The sequence below is a fragment of the Aegilops tauschii genome, chromosome 3, assembly GCF_002575655.3.
Source record: "Aegilops tauschii subsp. strangulata cultivar AL8/78 chromosome 3, Aet v6.0, whole genome shotgun sequence".
NCBI classification, from domain to species: Eukaryota; Viridiplantae; Streptophyta; class Magnoliopsida; order Poales; family Poaceae; genus Aegilops; species Aegilops tauschii.
Window position 1 is genome coordinate 41082605 of NC_053037.3, and position 20862 is coordinate 41103466.

Genomic DNA, 20862 nt, shown 5'->3' on the forward strand with positions numbered 1-20862 from the left:
AATTCATCATATCCAAGTTGTATGGATTCATATATGGCAAGCAGCAGCCCAAGTCACATACGGAGATCTCATCAGTTAGAGCAGTTAGCATCATCTATGCTAGTATCTTCTGTACATCAATCACATGGGTGGCTCCAAACTACACTAAAAGCCTGAATTCCTCACATCCATGTTGCACATGGCCTGATGATGTTAAGTGAAGTAACCACAGGATAACAGTTGGGAGCCTCTGTAAAGCATATATGGCCAAGGATTACCCAGCAACAATGGACATGCTCTACATCACAGACCACACACATAGCTTCCACAACCAACACTCTTGAGCTTCAGCCGAGCCTGAGGGGCTGTCAGTCAGGGCTACTGGACGGAGAAGACGGCGCCGTCATTCAACGGCAGCAAGCTGAAGCAGCGGCCGTTCTCGTCCACGCAGCACGCCTGCCACGCGATCTGGTACTCGCCGCGAGGAAACGAGGAGACGTCCAGCAGGCAGTCTGAGAACCCCTGGCCAGAGCCAGCTGGTTTGAAACACGCGAACGCTGCCACCAGCTCGGTGTGGGAATTCTCCTTGTGGCTGGTCTTCCTCAGGTCGCTCTTTATGTGCTGCAGCAGCTTGGAGTGCAGCACGGCCATCTCGGAGGTGGTCCTGCGCATCTCGAACTGCTTGCTCCTCGTTCCCGCGATGTGTAGGGGCGACGATGGGCTTGTGGCTAGGATGCAGTACAGTTTCGCGATGCGGATGGGGGTTCGCTCCAGCACGCGCTTCCACTTCAAGCAGAGAGTCAGGGACAGCTGGAAGCCGCGCGGTACTGATATCCTGTCCTTGTTTGCAGGGTTGGAATCGAACATGAAGAGCTCGGCGCCAAGGCAAGGCCTGCATAAAATGTAAGATGTCATGTTATGCATTGCTGAAGATACAAATTCAGGTGTCCTGACTTTATCCTATATATAGAAAAGGTTTTACATGCTACAGAAAATATGGAATCGCAATTGCTACCCTTATGTTCTTATCTGAATCTGCCTTCTTGTTAGTTCATCCAGCATAGTATAATTACTTCCACTAAAAAATAGGATGATCTCAGTCTCACTCAAAGCAATTCAAGGGTACAGCATTATATGTACCTTACGCTGAAGAAGTGTCTGGGAAGTACGAAAGGCAGTTCCATGAACCTCCGCAAAATGCTAGACAGAAGTTGCATCCCTCTGTGCAAATGATGTAGAGCGTCCTCTCCAGTTGTCACTCCTTTGGCATCTGCGCGTGCACGAAGCAAAGATGCCACAGCAAACTTGAAGAGTGAATAGGAATCCTTTTCCAGATTACCAGACATATTCATTCTTGTGCTGAAGTGTACAGAGTCCAGTTCAAAAGAAGAAACAGACATGAATTGCCGCAGTTGTGAGAAAACTTGGCTATCATTCCTATCCACTCGTTGATGTAAATCTTGTAGGACTGAAGCATAAGAAAATCTCTCTGGAAGCCTGCAAGGCTCTGAACTGCCAGGTACATTTGAGAAGTCTACAGAAAACGCAGTACAAAATGACAATAGTGAGCACATGAAAGCAAGCCTGGCGATAGTAGTAAAGCTTTCATGATCCATGTCCCCATGGGATGCAGCAAGCAGATCATAACTCTTTGCTAGGTCACTCAGTCTTGAAGAACAGTTAGTCAAAGCTAGGAGGACTTGGTTGTTCCCTATGGCTACACTTGAAGATTCATGATGCGATATGTCTTTGGGAGCAGAAGAATGTGCATTAAGGATGCCAAGAACATCAGTTAAGATTTTAAGAAAAGACGCTCTCAGACTAATGAACCACCTCTGGAAGAAGAATTCGCGGTCTGAAGAGGCATTAGATGTGAGGACATCATTTGCTAAGCATGTTCTCTCACAAATACCAGTGATTTTTTCTTGGCAGCCATGCAACTCTATAGATCCAGCAAGAGTACTGTCAACATCTGTTTCGACACAGTAGAGGTCCTCATGAAGATCTATCTCTGTATTTAGCTCACCAACCAACTTACTGATTGCTGAAGGAAAAAGCAATAGCTTCATCTCAAGTTCTCCGGCAGCAAAAAGAAGCAATGATTTGAACCAAAAACCAAAGGTGCCCGACTCAAAACCAGCTGAAACTTTTCTAAAGACAAATGATGCTGTGAACCAGAGACCTTCATGGCAGCAGTACATAGCAGACCTATAGGCTTCCCAGTAGCTCTGTTTTCTTGTAAGCATTTTGGCCATCCGAAGGGCGCACAGTTCATGTGCTATCCAAGCAGGAGTAAAGAATATCTTAGGGTGCTCATTTGAATCACCTGATCCTTTATTACCATCTCTGATTTTACAAGTACTCCATGAGATGTGCGCGCACATTATAAGACGGAAGAATTCATATGTGCTGCAATACTGAGAGGCGTTCTGCTGCACGCATTCAGTTAGCCCCTTGACACTATGGTGAAGATCGCAGGAAGAGGCAAATGTTTTATGACACATATCATGGCAAGCATTTGCAAATTTGAGCGTGCACAGAATTAGATCATGCACTACAGATGATTTCTTCTTGTTACAAAATTCAGTGGAAGCTAACTTTGCCATATCAGTGTCAGTTTCCATGCAAGAAGCTTTGATACTTCCAGCCGCTGGTTCAACAGATGATTCAACACAACTAGCTGCTACTCCGGAGTGATGACTAGCATTTATTTGAGCAAGTTCTTTCATCAGGCATCTTACTTTATCAAGAGCAGCAGAAGCAGCAGAAGGGTAGCCTGAAACAAGCTTTAGCAGAAGGCTAAACAGTGCCTTGTATTTCTCTAATTCACAGGAGGACACATATATATGTCCAGTTGCTACTTCCTTGCTTCTGCAGTTCGCTAGTTGATTGGCCAGATATATTATATTATCCACTATTGCTGTTAAAATCTTATTCAGAGATCTTTCATCCTCACTAGTTTCTTCATGGGTTGACAGCATGTTGTTCGAAATTCCTGGGTATCCAATGTATGAGAATGGTGAACTCTCCAGAGTGCTTATAGTCTGATGTGGCTTTGTTTGCTTGAGAAAGCAAAAGAAGATATCCAAAAGAATTTCAAGAACATCATATTGCATCTCCCAGGAAGAACAATGCAAAAACCTTTTAGCAGCCAGAGCAAGCTTAGATAACTCAGAAGCACTGATATGACGGATGCTTGGATCTTTAACACAGAGAATCTGAAAAGTACCCTTTCCAATCAGATAAAAATAAAGATAAGTCTAAATCAGAATGAGCAAAGTCCATTAGCTAGTGTTCACCTTTTGCAGAATTCTGAATGCATAGCGCTTACAATCAAGTGGGAAATCCTCATCATCAATTAGTTGTAATAATGTGCCAAAAACAGTACTGGCACTAGGAAGATAGAAAGCATTTCTGCGAAACATAAAACATAAACTTTTCAAAACCATAGTCCTCATAGGAAGTAAAGATTCATGTCCCAGAAATGATAACAGAAGTGCCACCTGCAATAGCAGATTTAACCAAGGAAATAAAGTTAGTTCCAAATCAATCGACAATTGGAGAACGATGATAACTTGCTATTTATGCCTCGTCACTAGCCCCCAGCTTCTCGGATAGAGGATTGATAAAAGCATGCCTTGCAAATTAAGATTGCAGCAGCACAAAACTAAGAAGAGAATCATAAGATGTTTTGAACCTCATTTGTGTAATGTTTTTATTTAGTTGCGAAAGCCGAAAAGCAGAAAACATCTTTCAGTGAATCATAGGAAAGCTAAAAGTTTTAAAGGAAAGTAAATATACGTTCCCACTTAGCAATATTTCAATGATAGCAAATGTAAATTGAGGAGAAAGTATATTTAACTAAAATAAACAGCTAAATACTAAGATATGCTTATGGAAAAATGAACTTAATGACATATCAGGATTCAGAAAACATACTTCCAGAGATGAATTTAAGAAATTTAGTTGCAACTTGTGGGTTACATTACCTGATCACCAAACAAAACAATTGACTTGGACGCCAGTCTGGAGAGTGCGAAGAGAATTTCCGCTTTGAATACATCTTCCAGGTTGCCTAGAACCATCTGCTTTCCAACCTCGTGAACTCTACGGATAACAGCCAACGTACAATCAAGCTTCGAGAAAGTCTTAATTGCTGCCATAATAACTTGGGCTTCTGATGTTGGTGAGATGACTAATCCAGCCAGCACTTGAAGGGTGATGTATGAGAAGTCCTCTGAAAGCTTACAAAAGCAACCGGCCGCAAATAACGCCGCTTTGACCTGCCAAAGGAGAAGCACAGGAACCCTGACAAATTGCTTACTAGTAACAAACATGTGCATTGCAAGATCAGTGGCCTGATCCTAGGAAGTAGGAGTATAAAGCAGTCAGTCATGGTGATTAGTAGTGGCACTGACCTCGGCAGCATTGGAGGAGCGGAGGCCGGAGAGGACGAGGGAGCGGACGTGCACGCTGTCCTTGGCGAGGCCGGCGAGGCAGCCGAACATCCTCAGCGCGAGCTCCCTGGCCCGCGGGGTCCCCGCCGCGCCGTGCGCCGCCGCGACCTTCCGGAGTATCTGGTCGGGCTCCGCGCAGGCCCACGCGGCGCCCTGGGCCGGGAGGAGGGCGCGGACGATGCGGGCCCGGACGGAGTCGTCGGCGGCCGTCCTGAACTCGGTGGCGAGGCGGAGGAGCATGGTCTCAGCGAAGATGCGGGGCTCGGCGGGCAGGACGCCGAACGCGGAGGCCACCGCCGCGGGGACGGCGGGGCTCGCGGCGAGGTCGCGGATGCGCGGGGCGGCGGCCTCGAGGGCCTTGAGGCGCGTGCCTGGAGGGAGGGGAGTCGGGGTGAGGCGCTGGGGGGTGGTGCGGAGAAGAAGAGAGTCGGGTGGTCGAGAGGGTTACCGAGGTGGCGGGAGCGGAGTCCCTTGTCGAGGTCGATGCTCCAGTCCATGGCGGAGGCCGCCGGGATGCTCTCCATCGCCGCCGCCGCCGCCGCTGTCGCCGGAGGTTTTGGTGCTCCCCCTTTTGAATTAATCTAACTAGTCCGGTTTATCAAACGAGCGTTTATCTAAAGACGTTGGATCGGGATCTAACGGCTGCGATGGCACCCATAGACCACAACCTACGTCTCTTCCACGGTCAACCGCGGTCAGGATTGGGTTCGAACATTGGCATAGACCCTGCTTTAGCGAGTGATGCAAGAAAAATGGTTGCAGGTCTTGGTTGAACAACGCTAATTCGAGATATTTATACATATATATATAAGAGCATCTCTAGCAGATCCGGTATATCCCCATCCAAATTGGCTTGGGCAAAGCGATGAGGAGGTGCTCGGGAAGCTCCAGGGATCGACTAGGGGCGCGGGGAGTGCTCCAGAGCTCGAGTCCAGTCGTGGCGGCGTTTCGACGAGGAATCCGTGGCCGAGGACAATGAGAGCCAGCGAACAACAGCTCCGACTCGGCAGGCAGCAGCTCGCGGGCGACGGCCGAAAGACAGTGGCGGGAGCTAAACGTTCCCTCCCGCCAATGGTTACTTATTTTACAGGTGTCTGTAAAAAGAGCGAGGACTCCTCTAGATATAACGGAATCGGTTCGAACTACGCAGGATCCCTCAAAAAAAGCGGACGAGCAATTTACAGGATCTGTTCCGGACAAAAAAATGGGCTTCGTCCGCTATATCGGCGGTTATTATTGCGGACGACCGATTTGCGGGATCTGCCAGAGATGCTCTAAGGGTCATTCCTATTTATGTACCATTTTGAATGCTTGATGCACAAAATATGCAACAATTGTTGTTTACTCTCTTTATTCAGGCTTGCATACCATATATTATTGGTATATAAGTGATGGTCAAGTAAATATCGAAATATGGCAGGCGTGTGACGACATCGTGGATGTGCAGGGCGGCCGCCTCGAGGCTTGTAGGGAGGGGGTGAGGGTGAGGGGATGTTATGCAGAGGAACACAGTTGATGAATGAGAGGGTTACCGTGGTTGCGGGAGCGGAGGCCCTTTGTCAAGATCGATGCTCCAGCACATGGCGGAGGCCACTAGGATCCTCTCCATTGCCGCCGCCACCTTTCACTGGAAGTTCTGATGCTCCCCTATCAAAATTAAACTAACTATTATAGTTTATTACAAGTGTTTTTGTCAAGACGTTGGATTAGGATCTAACGGCTGCAATGGAAACCATAGACCCATGTTGTTAAAGAGAAGTGAACATGGAGGCAAAATACAAATTCAATGCTATACTTTTATGGCATAAATAATTATATATTACTCCCTCCGTCCGGAAACACTTGTCATCAAAATAAACAAAAGGGGATGTATCTAGATGTATTTTAGTTCTAGATACGTCCCTTTTTATCCATTTTGATGACAAGTATGGAGGGAGTATTACTCAAATTAGTAGTCAAACTATAAAATTTAAAAATAATTATTATTAGGTCTTATGAACATAGGGAACATCACTTAAACTTTTTTTGATTGAATAGTCATCTGAGCAACACAATACATTGACAAAATAGTAGCAAGTCCTTACTTGGAGCATCGCAAACCAAACTATTCAGCCGACATCATCCTTGAAGATTAGACAATGTAAGGACAAAAATACGGACCAAGCAATTGCGACTTGCATCTTACATGCGCCAACATTAAGCGCACCACAACTTCTAACCAAATACTTCGGTATTAAAATTATACCATCTCTTATAACATTCCGTTCATCTATTCACAGATGGAAACTTGAGTCGTTCTCTAGTATGGAATCTACGTAACAGAGACAACACACTTTGCAAGGTTGATTATGCCATCATTAGCAGCCGGAGTTTACCACCTCTAGAATTATGCAACAAAACTTCTGCATCATCAATGCAGGCAGTACCAGCAGCGATAATCCCGAACCTACGTAGCTTTATGAAACGTTTTACGTAACCTTCCCACTAACTCTCTCGCCCCCCTCCCCCTGATTTTCAGGTGGGTGGGGCCCCTTCCTCCCCCTTCTTCAATCACAATTGTCCATGTGGCAGGTTACGTAAAACACGTTTTTTTTACATGGATGTAGCATTACTCGTACCAGCAGTGGATGCACCTTGAAAACAACCCAGTGATGATGACACTGATTGTCATCTCCACGGATTACTCAACGTGGCGAAATGCCAACTTCAGTGTACTACGCTTGCTAGTACAGTCTCCACCGCAACAACAATATCTATGATTCCTTAACAGTATGACTAGAAAACTCAGGTCTCTATCCTTTGTTTCGGTTGTGCCCTTCACTTTGAGCATGACCTTGATCCCTCCAGGATTATAACAGATGGCGATAGCACGAGTAGGACCCGACAGCGTTAGGTACATATTCTTCATGCAACAATTATATTACATTAAAATGTCTCGCCAGCATGGGTAGTTAATCATGGATCAATCACGATAAGCAAGCTAGGAACATATATACCGCTAATTGCCTCCTTTGATAGTTTCATAATTAGGTCTTACACAAGCGTAGATAATAACATGCTTGCGATCTGTCTAAGACATCCACGTGTCGCGACTATGCCAAACAAGTCAAGCGGCCACCGTAGATAATAACATGCTTGCGATCTTATCGACGCGATATTGATGGAAAATATCTGGAAGGCATATCTGGGCATGATATCGCGGTTGTTGGGAGGGTTGTCGGTGAAACACATGGGAGGGACAAGCTCTGCAATGAGGTCATGCGGTTAGTTAGTTATATAAAATCTCAAATCGCGTTGATTGTTAATTACTAGAGTGAGGTGCAAAAGTAAATGAAAGGTATATACATGATCTCTTTTCAATACAAGTATCTGTGCTTACTGCTATTTAGTTAAAACATTGAGCTAAATACCGGAGAGACGTAAAAATTACGGAAACACTACTAATCACCCCGCGGATCCAGCGATTTGCATGCGCCGCTGGACACGTGTCCCTGCAAATAGCAGCACACGGACTTGTGCTTATCTACTTTGGATAGTTCTAGTCCACTCATTATTTTCTCCACCGCCCGCCGCTTCATCCTCTTTATTTCTCAATCTCCTTTCCTATCTTGCAGCTTCCTCTACCACAACTCTTTCCATTTTTGAAACCCCATCAATGGCTCTGTTTTTGTGTGTGTGTGTGTGTGTTTTCCAAGCTCCTTCCATGGTGGACTCTCTTCATCCTGGGTGCTGCGGGGTCGAGCAGGTGGGCACCTCGAGGCAGGACCACTGGGATATCGCAAGGCAATTGCCAGTTGTCCCTCAGGCGCTGCAGGCCGACTGCTGGGGATGGCGAGACCTGGTTGCTGGGACTCGCCGGCGTGCTCCCGCAACAAAGGTTGCAAGGATACTCTGGTGTACTTCTGCAACAACTGCAACACATGCTTCTCTCCCCATCTGCATGGTTGTATGCTATTTTTTTTTGCAACAAGGCCATTATTGCAATGGTGACCAGCACAGCCACAAGCTAGAGATGTTTTTTTTGCAGAGTCAGAGATGCTTCTGCAACACAGGTCCTGTTGTAAAGGAGTTTTACAACAACGATATTGTTGCAATGGCACAAACTGAGAAAAATAACGGTTCGGGTATTTTTGCAACAAGTCCCCTATTGCATAGATTGGGCGCAAGAATTGACTTGTTGCAAATCACTGGTGAGGAGATCGGATAGTCATTCTCGTTCCATCCAACGACCGGCCAAGTGGTCGATCATTTCTCATCATCCGCCGAACGCGTAGCGCTCCCCTAAATTACATCCAATATAAGACCTTACCATTCAGCTTGAACGGTGATCTATATAAAAAACAATGAAACAATAAACAATAAGCAATACCTCGATCACAAGTTCTATTGGAGCGTATAAATTGCTCGATCCAGTTGGAGAAAAGGAAAGGATAGCTAGTTCGAGTACGACGACACAGATTTATTGAAATTTGGTCGCATCAATCGTACCGTACGCAAGGCAAACTCTCTCTAGTCTAGCATACGTCCACCCATGGATCCGTGTCCTACCTAGCTAGTCACGTGCTCTACCGTACATATATACTACATGTGTTGCCGTTGTTGCAGAAGTACATACTCGATCGATCCTAGCTAGCTACTCTCTCCATTCCTAAATATAAGTCTTTAGAGAAATTTCACTATAGACTACATACGAAACAAAATAAGTGAATTATACTCTAAAATGCATCTATATACATCCGTATGTGGTCCATAGTCAAATCTCTACAAAGACTTATATTTAGGAACGGAGGGAGTAGTTCGTAGCAGGGTAGGGGCAGTGGCGAATCTAGACAGAAAATAGAGGGTGGGCTCAAAGTTTATGCAAGTTTGTATCATGCAAATATATGTTGGGTTGGGCTGGCATGTGGCTGAGTTGGGCCTTGAGAGCCCCACTAGTAGATTCGCCCCTGGGTAGGGGCAAGATCGATCTATGGCAAAGTCGATGAAGACTCCGCCGGACGACGTGGTCCGCGAGATCCTCTTGCGCATTGAAGACGTGGTCCGCGAGATCCTCTTGCGCATTGAAGACGTGGTCACCCTCTTCCGTTGCGCCGCCACATGCAAGCACTGGCGGCGCCTCGTAGCCGAGCCTTCCTTCCTCCTCCGGCGCCGGTGGCCGCCCTCCCTGGCTGGCTTCTTTACTCAGAGATCCCTCGTCACGAGGTTCCCAGGGACCAGCCCCACAGACTCCTCCAGCCAGCTCGCCTTCGTCCCGGCGCCGTCGTCGCCTTCGTCGTTGTTTGGCCCTTATCGCCGCCCACTGACGTCCTTCGTCCCCAGCGCCGACGCCCCCGTCGTCGACCGTGCTGTGCCGCTCGTCACGCGCGGCGGCCTCCTCCTGGTGCGCCTGTACCCACGCGACGATGACCTGGAACCCAACGTCCTTCGCTTGGCTGTGTGCGACACGCTCGCCGGCAGGTGGGACGTGCTGCCCGAGCTGGAATGCAGCTGCCGGTTCGGCAACTCTGACCCTTGCGGCCGCGCCATCATACCGAGCAGCTCCGGCGGCGACGGCAGGCCAGCCTTCAGAGTCCAAATGATCGGCGCCGACAAGTACAAGTCGCAGTTCAACCTCCACCGATTCGCCTCCAGCGAGCGGAGCTGGAGCGCGCCGGCCAAGTGCTTCAACATGATGGAGCATCAGATCTGGTTCATGGAGGAGGAGATCGCCGTGATGTGCCGAGGCAATGCGCACTGGCTCTGCGTCAGCAACTCACACCGTTTCCACGTCCTCAACGTCGACGTCGAGACAGGCCACGGATCTCCCTGACGAAGCTCGTGTGTCCATTCGTCCCGCCGACTATGGCTGACCCAATGAAAAAAATAGCGCGCTACAGCAAAATAGCGGCGACCTAAAAATATGTTATTAGCGTGCTATATCGCGCTATAGCGTGCTATTAGCAAGACGTTGTACACCAATATATTTAGCGAGACAATTCTCAATACGCTATAGCGTGCTATTAGCGACGCTATAGCGCGCTATTTTTTTAGTGCCGCTGACCACATGCGTTTGAACCGTCTCTCGACCACCGTAGACGGCGCACTCTTGTCGCTTTGCGTGTACCGTGGCCGCCAGCTAGAGATCTGGACACAACAACAAGACAACAAAGACCGGAGCAGAGATGGCGATGCAGAGTGGCTCCGCACTAGGGTGATAGACCAAAAACTGACCGAGGTCATCCAACAGAGTGGATGTCCGTCATGCATTTTGTCGGGAGAGAGAGGAGCGGCACGCTGCTCATCACGGATTACGCCAGCGGGGGCATGTACATTGCTCATCTCGACACAGCGACATTAGAAGAGGTAACGGATCGCTTTCGTGATTGTAATGTAATCGTGCCTATGGAGATAGACTGGCCAACCTATTTCATGACGCGCCTTGGTGGCCTTTAGTACGGTAAACATCGATCAATGCCCACATGCTAAATGATCTTAATTGTTTCCTGTCTACGAACTTATGAATTAAGTATAAGTATGCTATATGGATATATAATCTTGCATGAATGCATTTTTTAGATGAATGAATGGATTATGGATGAATTAGATCGAGTGATTGTTCACATGATGTAATGTTTGTTGTGGATTATTAGTTGCGTTGACATGTATATACCTCATGATCTAGTGTGATGTTATATCATTGACCTACTTAGCAAGATTTTGGTTCATAAAAAGGAAGTAAAAGAACATGACTAATTTCTAGATCCAACACTAATGGCAGACTCTTTTCTATATTGACCATATGTAACTCGGCTAGCATACATAGTCACTTCTGAGTTGCAACAACCTTGAAACATTGTAACAACCCGCAGATCGCTGGCCGACACCTTCTAAGCTCCAGTACTAATGCGCTACCTTGCCGCCCCGCCGACCCAAGCATCTCATACCGGTCTGCCAATTCCTCGATCTCTACGCTATGAGTCAACTGTTTGGCATGGGCCGGCATGGACTTCGCGAGGCCACTGCGGCGAGGCTGTATTTGGTGGTTGCTCTTCGGTGAAGTCGGAGTCGCTGGCTCGAGGAGGAGTGATGACGATGATCCTAGTGGGCAACCTTGATAACGGCTCTCTCTTCGGTGGTGTGTGTGTGTGGCTTGTGCTAGTAGCCAGGTTGGCTGTGTGTTCCCTCGAGGCTGTCGTGTTCCATGACAGTTGACGGGGGTGTTTGTGTCGGTTTTCTCCTGGTTTTCCGCTAATTAACCAGGCAATTCTCTTCTTCTTTTATTAATAAGATGATGCAAAGCTTTTGCCTCCGTTTCGAAAAAATAGTATTCATATCTAGATGTGTCATAAGTATTACACATCTAAGTCATATATCAGCGGTGGCCGCTCTCCCTGGTTGGCTTCTTGACCCAGCGGTGTCTCGTCACGACGTTCCCAGGGACCAGCCCCACAGACTCCTCCAGGCTCCAGCCAGCTCGCCTTTGTCCCGGCGTCCTCGTGTCCTTCGTTGTTTGGCCTTAGCGGTCGTCGCCGGGGAATAGGGGAACCCTAGGTAGACCTAGGGGAAAAAAGATCATTTTTTGCGGGACCAAAGAACACATGCATAAGTTAGTTAGCTACCTAGCCGGCAGTTTCGTCTGGATCATGGAGCGATTCCAGATTAGTACGTGGTTGGTCAGTGGGTTAGCTGGCCGTGCGTACGTGCCAGCGGTGGCCGAGTGTGGCGGCTGAACGAGTGTGCGCATGTGCTATATAGGGATTGTAACTCGTGTTTGTTTTGGGTGACAAGAGAATAGAAAGGAAAAGGCCGGCAGTGTGATGCTACGGCCACAAATATTCTTGAGTCTGCTTCTGTCTTTGTGAGAGCTACGTGAGGTAGTCTAGAGGAAGAAGAAACGGCGCCAACAGGAGTTCCTAAGCTCTAACGTTGTAATCATGTCTCTACGGACTAAATCCCATGGCTTATATAGGCATCGGGGATATTTAGGGTTTACACATGGTCGGTTATAATCTAGAGATAAGCATGTCAATCATTCAAATATGCCTTCAAGTGTAAGTCAAGTCTTCGAAGATCTTCATCTTGATTACGCCGAGGGCCATGACGGTCGACGAGGGTGTTTGTGTCTGTTTTCGCCTGGTTTTCCGCTAATTAACCGGGCAATTCTCTTCTTCTTTATTAATGAGATGAGGCAAAACTTTTGCCTCATTTTCGAAAAAACAGTATTCACATCTAGATGTGTCATAAGTATTACACACATCTAAGTCCTATATCATTGATCTTACGTGAAGACTCGTGCGTGTATTTTTTTCTTTTTATACTTGATTATGTCATTTAGATGGACAATAAATAGGGCACATCTGGATTCTGGATGCCCTAGACATCGGAGAACAACTCATCGTATCGTACGCAAGGCATGCTCTGGCGTGCATGCATCCGTGATCTACCTAGTCATGGACTCGATTGTACGTGGGTATATATACATGTTCGATCCTAGCTAGTTCGTGCAAGCTAGCAAGATGCCAAGATCGATCTATGGCAAAGTCGATGAAGACGAAGTGGTCCGGGAGATCCTACTGCATGAGCACATGAAACAGACCCGGCAAGGAGGCGTTTTTCCATGGCCTCGGTACACGTAATGCCTGGTAGCAGTGCGGCGCCCCACCCATAGTCCCATCCTTAAATTAAATAGGTCAATTGTTGAATCAAATGTATTCCCAAAGCAATCTGAATAAAAGTGTATGCATCACAATTTTTCTTACCAGTCAAAAAGGGACCAGGCCACAGTGATTTGGATCTTACACGTGCCAACGTTAAGCACACCACAACTTCTACCAGCGAACCTAGGTGTGAAAACTATGTCATTTGTCATAGCATCTTGCTCATCATTTGCACACCATGTTGTGGCAGAAACTTTCAGCTCCCCATGCTCGCGTTCAACGGAGACAACGCGTCGTGTCAGCTTGATGATGCCATCATCGGCAATAACTGGCAATTTATCATCTTCAAAAGAAAGCAAGGAAACTTCAGCATCATCTATACTGGCAATACTGGCGGTAAATACACCCTGGAAACCGCGTGGCCATGATGAACCAGCAGCGAGTCGCATACTGATTGTCGCCTCCACGGAACGATCAATGCGGCGGAGTGTTAACTCCAGTGTGCTATGTTTACTAGTATAATACCTACGATATTGATAACATTCTTTTAATGGCAGGACTAGAAAACTTAGGTCTCTATCAGCAGATTCAGTTGCGCCCTTAACTTTGAGCACAACCTCAAAGCTCCCTGGGTCAAAATCGACCACAACAGCACGAGTAGGACCTGTGAGTTCTAGATACGGACACTGCACACACAAACTAATTTAGTAAGTATATAATGACGTTTCATGGGTCAAGGACAAATTGAATCAATCAAATTTGATAAACTAGGAACATAATGAGTTACCTGCTCTGTGATGGTTTGACAATTACTCCTCGAACGAGCGAAGACAATGTTACGCTTGTGTTCCATTCGCAAAGTATCGCGCGCGGTGACAACGCCAAACACGTCTAGCGGCCACCGTAAACCTCCTCTTATCGACTCCACTTTAATGGAAAATATCTGCTGGTTTTCTCTAGAGCAGCCGCCACAGTCGGTGTAATACATTGGTGGGATGCGCGCTGAATTGACGACGTGTGTATGTACAGTTAATACTAACTGCTTATATACTCTGTTGCAGGAGTGGATCAGTTGGGAAAAAGTGCAGTTAGGAGGGTACTTACTGAGCTCGTTGGTTTTCCACGTCCTGTCGGTGTAGAGGTCCTTTTTGTCTTCGTTAGGGTTCCAACTTTCCTTCAACCATCTCCTCATGCGCATTGATATATACTCCCTCTCTTCTTTCTCCTTCCTCGCCGTCGCACAACTGGCATCCATGTCGACGTATTGTTTGATTCTCTCTCTCTCTCTCTCTCTCTCTCTCTCTCTCTCTCTCTCTCTCTCTCTCTCTCTCTCTTGCTCTACGTAATATTGGGTTGGGTTAATTTACGGCTAGTATATATATCGATGGAGCCCATTAACGAGTCCTAATCGAATACGTACAAGGTAGGGTCCACAAAAACCGTACAAGGCAGGATCGGCAGAGTCCAGCCGCCTGCGTGCCATACTTTGATAGTTCTTTTTAGGGTCGCTGGTAGTATTTTGTTTTCCTTTTTTGAGTTGGAATACCATTAATAACCAAAACAACCGGCCAAATCACCGGTGGCTGCCACACATACAAACTCCTGCCACAGGTGCCCTAGTTGTACACCGTCTGCCGCTAGACGGCCTGCTACTTTGCTACGCTGCATGCACTAATGATTTTGCGAGCGTCCAAGGTACGTCAACGTGACAGCCACGATTGACCCACCCATACATTTGCCATTAATTTCTTTTTATTGTATAAAGCTTACACATAGATTCAAGAATATAAATAGAAATTTTAACCCAATTTTCTGAACTATTTTATGCACTTGCAGTTCAAACTTTTACTATATTACCTGATTGTCTAGAAAATACACTAATTGCATATAAAAATAAATAAAGATGGGAAAATAAATAAAATAAAAAAATAATAAAAAACGAACATAGCATAAAAGGAAAAATGTATAAAAGAAAAGGAATAAGAGGAAGGAAAGGAAACGGAAAAAAGTGTTTGCCAAATGGGAAAAAGTATTCGGCAAACAATTATTTGCCGAGTGCAAAAAAATGATACTCGGCAAGGAAAGTGCAAAAAATGGTACTCGGCAAATACTTATTTTCCGAGTGCCCAACATTATGCACTCAACAAACCGCAACAGGTGAGTTATGTAATTGAGTATAAATGTTCTATTATGTTAAATACCTAAAAAATGCACTCAATGCATATAAAAACAGATAAAGGGTGAGTAAAACATAATATATAATAAAATAATATAGAAAAGAACATAACATAAAAGGAAAAAAGAAAAAAAATGTATAAAAGAAAAGAAATAAGAGGAAGCAAAAGAGAAAGAAAGAAAAGAAAAAAATATTTGTCAAGTGGAAAAAAGCACTCGGCAAAGCATTGTTTGCATAGTGCAAAAAAGGTACTCCCTCCGTTCCATAATGTAAGACGTTTTTTAACATTAGTACAGTCTCAAAAAATATCTTACATTATGAGACGGAGGGAGTACTTGGCAAAGACGTATTTGCCAGGTGCCCAGCGTAATGCACTGACAAACTAGCCGACGCTGGCCAAAGTTGAGGATTCCGGTAATGATGGGTGATGAAGCACAGGTGGACAATGAACATGATTTAAATGTAACAATCTACGAACATATATAGATCAATTAGAGCATCTCCAACACTGACACGCCAAATCAAACACCATATTCGTCCGCGTACCGGTGGGGACCGATCCAAACCATGTGGCGGCTGAGCTTGCGTTCTACGCTAAGAAGAACAAGGAGTGCAGGAAGAAGGAAAACACGAAGCATGCTCGTAGGATCAAGGCCGAGGTCAATGATTTGTTTGAGTACCTCGACAAGGAGGGCTCACACGATGACGGAGAGGAGGTGAAGCCGTCTACCGACAATGACCACGAGCCAGTCCCCTCCAGCGGAGGGGCCATCTACATCGACACGGACGATGATTTCACTAGATATTGTAAAACAGGACCGTAAACGTGCCGCCACTCCGGATACGTCACGAATCATAGTGTTGTTATTTAGTAGAGTGGTTATCGAGTGATGGACTACGACGTCCTAAATGCTTAATAATGTTGAACATTTAGTTTGAAATTTTGAAATATGCAATGACCATGTTTAAAGTTTGAAAGTTATAGGGCATCGGTTTTACATCATCTGTTACGGCAAGAAAATGTTGCACGAACATCACGCATTTGAGCATCTTGCATCATAAAAAAAATCAGATCTCTTTGAATCTACGGTTTTTTACTATTCACCGAGTGTATATGGGCCTAAGCACCGAATTGAATTATCGAGAGGAGAGATACAAACTTGCTGGGTGCGCCGGCGTGGACGGCCATCTCCTGTCGTGCATGTCGTCCTCCCTTTCTTCCTTCCTTACCGCCACATCCATGTCGTGCATGGTGTTTTTTTTTAGACAACCTCACGAAGCTTTTTATTAAGACGTCACAATGTTTACAGGGACGAATGAAAGTTCTCCGAGGTGCCCTAACAAAACATGACGGCCAACCCTGAGGGATAAAGCATGCTTCGCTAAGTTGTGAGCTTCAAAATTCCAGCTCCTAATTTCATGACTAAATTTACAAAATTCAAAATCATCCGCTCGACGGACTATCTCATGTATAATGGCGCCATATTCCGACGAGTTTTCCTTCTTCAGATCGTCTACCACCACCTTGCAGTCGGATGCAACATGTACTCTCCTCTGATATAAGTCATCCGTCAAAGCCAGTGCCTCCCTGATAGCCTGAGCCTCAAGAGTTTGGGAATCACCAATGTACCTGAAGAACATCGTTGAAGCTCCAAGGAACGATCCATCGGAGTTTCTGCATACCGCCCCCACGGCTCCGTACCTTGCCTGACCAAACACTGCCGCATCGACATTCACCTTGACACACCCCTCACATGGAGCTTGCCATTGCGTCGGTCTTGCGTGCACCCTCGATGACGGTCTATGTGTTATCCCATTAATAATCTGGAGGTCTGCGAGATAGCTAGTTATGACCCATCAGTAGGATGAGGCGACTTGTAAGTATTCTCATGGATCGCCTTTCTTCGTGCTCCCCAAATGGCCCAGATGGTAACAATCAGCCTCACAAAATTATTGTTGTCTAATATTTCATGTAACGCAAACAGCCACTCCTTCGGATTGATCTCCTGCCTCTCCACCAGGTGCTGCACTAGCTCTTCCGGCGCTAAGGCCCACACGCTGCTCGACATCGGGCAGGTTAGTAGAGCATGTCTCCACGTGTCCATAGCCCCACAACTAAGACATGTGTCCTCCGTCACCATGTTACGATGCTTCAAAAGATCACCAGTTGGCATAGACTGTCTCGCCAGACGCCACACAAACATTCGTAACTTTGAGGGAACCTTGATATGCCAAATTCTGCTCCACTTGTTTTGCTCTTGCTGATCACTAGACGGTCCTTCCTCTTCATTTAGCCAGGCTTCCCGGTTCAACTTTGTCCTTAATATCATTCTGTATGGCAATCTTACACTGAAACCTCCTCTGCTCTCCTCATGCCATGCCCAGAAATCATCGACAATGCGTGTACACAAGGGAATCCGCAGAATCTCCTCGGCATCAAAGTGTGTAAAAGTCACCCAAACCAGGTCCTCCTTCCATGATGCAGAAGAAGCAACGATCAAATGGGCCACCATCATCGGCGGGTTCGGAAGCAAAGAAGTGATGGGCCTCTTGAAACTATCTCTTGGGATCCAATTCTGGGACCAGATCTCCGTGGTTTTTCCATCTCCAGTTCTCCTAATGACTCCCTGCGGTAGGATATCACGGCCATCCAGAATCGAGCGCCATATCTGTGAAGGCCTTGACCCCAGCTCGACATCAAACAGAGAGCAACTTGGAAAATATGCAACTTTTAGTATCCTGGCGCTCAAAGAAGTATCGCCAGTTAACAACCTCCATGCTTGCCTAAGTAATGCTAAATTGAAGATCTCAAGGTCACGGAAGCCTAAGCCCCAATGTGTTTCGGTCTTGTCATAGTTTCCCATGACACCCAGCTTGGTTTCCTCCGTCCATTCTTGCTGCCCCACCAGAACTGCCATATGATCAAAGTGATACTCTCACAGAGACGTCGTGGCAATATGAAACATGACATGGGGTAGACCGGTATTGCTTATGCCACAGATTTAATTAAGACCTCTTTACCTGCCAAGGACAAAATCTTCTCCATCTAGCCCTTTATCTTCTCCCATACCCGGTCACGGAGATATTTGAATGTGCCATTTTTTGAGTGGCCTACTTCTGTTGGCATTCCAAGGTAGCGCTCACTCAAGGATTCATTATGGACCTGTAACACGTTTTTGATCGCCTCCCTTGTGCTACCCGGACAGCCTTTGCTAAAAAATATGGAAGACTTTTCATGATTAATTCTCTATCCCGACGCACCACAATAAGTGTCCAGTAGGTTTGACACCTCAACTGACCCCTCTACATTGGCCTTGAAGAGCAACATGCTGTCATCTGCAAACAAAAGGTGGTTAACTGCTGGAGTCGTTGGTGCCACCTGAATACCTGCGAACGATGACTGAGAACTGGATTTGAGGAGGCACGAAAGGCCCTCTGCTGCAATCAAGAATAAGTAGGGGGAGATGGGATCTCCCTGCCGGATACCTCTGGAAGGTTTAAAAGACTCTAGCTTCTCACCATTGAATAAAACCGAGAACGAGACCGATGAGACCATGCTCATAACAATATCTATCCACTTCCCTGCAAAGCTCAGCTTTGTCATTATAGCTCGCAAATAAGACCATTCCAATCTATTATAAGCCTTCATCATGTCTAGCTTTAGGGCACAGAAGCTATTTGACTTTGACCTGGATCTCTTCATAAAATGACGACGCTCATAAGCACATATGATATTCTCCGTTATCAATCTCCCGGGGACAAAAGTTGACTGCTCCTCAGATATTATATCAGGCAAAATGATTTTCAGTCTATTTGCTATCACCTTGGATGCGATCTTATACAGAACATTGCAAAGGCTTATAGGTCTGAATTGAGATAAGACTGTTGGATTTGTTACCTTAGGTATTAAAACCAGAACAATATCATTGATGCATTTCGCGCTTTCCTCTCCACGCACTATCCTGAGCGCAATATTTGTTATCTCCTCCCCACAGATATCCCAATGGCGCTGGTAAAAATGGGCAGGGAACCCATCCGGCCCCGGCGCCTTGGTTGGAAACATCTGAAAAAGAGCGGTTTTGACCTCCTCATTTGTATAAGGGGCACATAGAAGGGTGTTCATCTCAGCTGTAACTTTCCGTAGGACATGTTGGAGTACTTCCTGCATATTCTGAGTGCCCTCTGATGCATATAAACCTTGATAAAATCATTAGCCATGGCCTTTAACTCTGCCGGGTCCACCACCACTGCTCCAAGAGAATTTTGTAGCGCCTTTATCATGTTTTTCTTCCTTCGAAGACTTGCTCGAAGATGAATTTTTTGTGTGTTTCTGTCCCCAGCAGACAACCACTCAATTCTTGCCCTTTGACGCCACATGATTTCCTCTCGGTGGTACATCTCAATCAATTTTTTGTTGATTTTTAACTCAGCATGAGATGGACCAGTCCTCAACGGATCTCCTCTGAGTCCCTCCAGTGCCGTCTTGAGCTGCTTAATTTCCTTTCTGACGCTACCAAATGTGTCTCTACTCCATCTGTCAAGGCCCTTGGAGATGTTTTTCCCTTTCTGTCTCATATCTTCCACCAATAGACAGGGCGGTCCTGTATCCCACCCGGTCATAAGCAGGTCCCGGAGGCCCTCATGCGATTCCCACATAATTTCATATTTAAAAGATCACTGAACATTCATCTTCTCTTGGCTGCCAAAGTCAAGCAACAGCGGTGCATGATCGGAGGTGGAGCTTGTAAGATGAGTGACCGAAGCTGTTGGGAACCTACTCATCCAAGCCGCATTCACCATGGCATGATCCAGTCGACATCTCGTGTAACTCCCCAAGTAACTTTTTTTTCAAACGTCCAAAAATTGCCCTTCTCTAGCAGCATGCAAATATCCATAGTGTCTCGAAAAGTCTGAATTTGGGCGTTGCTTCGTTCCCCAACTCCCTCATGCTCATCTGGATGTAAAACCTCATTGAAATCTCCCATGCACAGCCAAGGTAATGAGTACAACGTGCTTATGTTTTTCAAAACTGTCCAAGTCTGATGCCTCAGGTGTGTTTGCGCTTCTCCATATACACACGTGAATCTCCACTTATCCTGATTGTGTTCCTCTACAGATACATCTACGTGATAAACTGAGTAACCAAGAATCTCAACTTTTATTGAATTATTCCAAAACAGTCCAATACCACCACTTCTACCTTGACTACTAACAGCATAAGCATTATCATAACCCAAAGTTCCTGCCAAAGCTTCTACCCTAGCGCTATCAATTTGTGTTTCCACTATGCACAGCAGGGTAGGGACAAATTTCTTCGCGAAATCGCGAAGCTCTCGGACTGTCGCGGCTTTGCCCACACCGCGACAGTTCCAGCAGAATGCACTCATTGTCCTCGGCGGCACCCGTCCAGCGGGCCCGCCAACTTCAGCTTAGGTCGTGCCTTGTTCTTCTCTGACTCATTAGTCGTATTCGTCCTCTTTGGGTCTTGTACAGAGTTTGGGCTAGGGGGAACCACAGGAGGTGGGAGAGCCAAAACATTACTTTCTGTTGTCATTTGGTTCTTGCCCGATAATGCTACATGCCCCGCGCTCTGCTCAGATCCCCTCTTTCTATT

The 20862-nt window shown here is 46.2% G+C and overlaps 2 protein-coding genes across 2 annotated transcripts; both read right to left on the minus strand.

Moving 5' to 3' along the window:
• Window positions 1-2: 2 nt before the first annotated feature.
• LOC109738997 (uncharacterized) lies at window positions 3-5043 on the minus strand. Its single transcript, XM_020298082.4, has 6 exons — window positions 4885-5043; window positions 4398-4807; window positions 3969-4262; window positions 3279-3482; window positions 1120-3197; window positions 3-871 (listed from the first exon to the last, which is right to left on the minus strand). Exons 1-6 carry the CDS (start codon window positions 4958-4960, stop codon window positions 358-360), a joined length of 3576 nt encoding a protein of 1191 aa, XP_020153671.1. The 5' UTR covers window positions 4961-5043; the 3' UTR covers window positions 3-357.
• Window positions 5044-17095: 12052 nt separating this feature from the next.
• On the minus strand, window positions 17096-18166 carry LOC141042675 (uncharacterized). The gene has a single exon (XM_073511551.1). It carries the CDS (start codon window positions 18164-18166, stop codon window positions 17096-17098), a length of 1071 nt encoding a protein of 356 aa, XP_073367652.1.
• Window positions 18167-20862: the final 2696 nt, after the last annotated feature.

Excerpts from the sequence above, each read along its gene's own strand:
- LOC109738997 (XM_020298082.4), bottom strand. The coding sequence starts at position 4,960 with ATGGAGAGCATCCCGGCGGCCTCCGCCATGGACTGGAGCATCGACCTC. Across the intron at positions 4,808-4,884 it reads ACTCCGCTCCCGCCACCTCG|GCACGCGCCTCAAGGCCCTC; the intron begins GTAACCCTCTCG and ends CCCTCCCTCCAG. Across the intron at positions 4,263-4,397 it reads GCTCCTCCAATGCTGCCGAG|GTCAAAGCGGCGTTATTTGC; the intron begins GTCAGTGCCACT and ends CTCCTTTGGCAG.
- LOC141042675 (XM_073511551.1), bottom strand. The coding sequence starts at position 18,166 with ATGGCAGTTCTGGTGGGGCAGCAAGAATGGACGGAGGAAACCAAGCTG.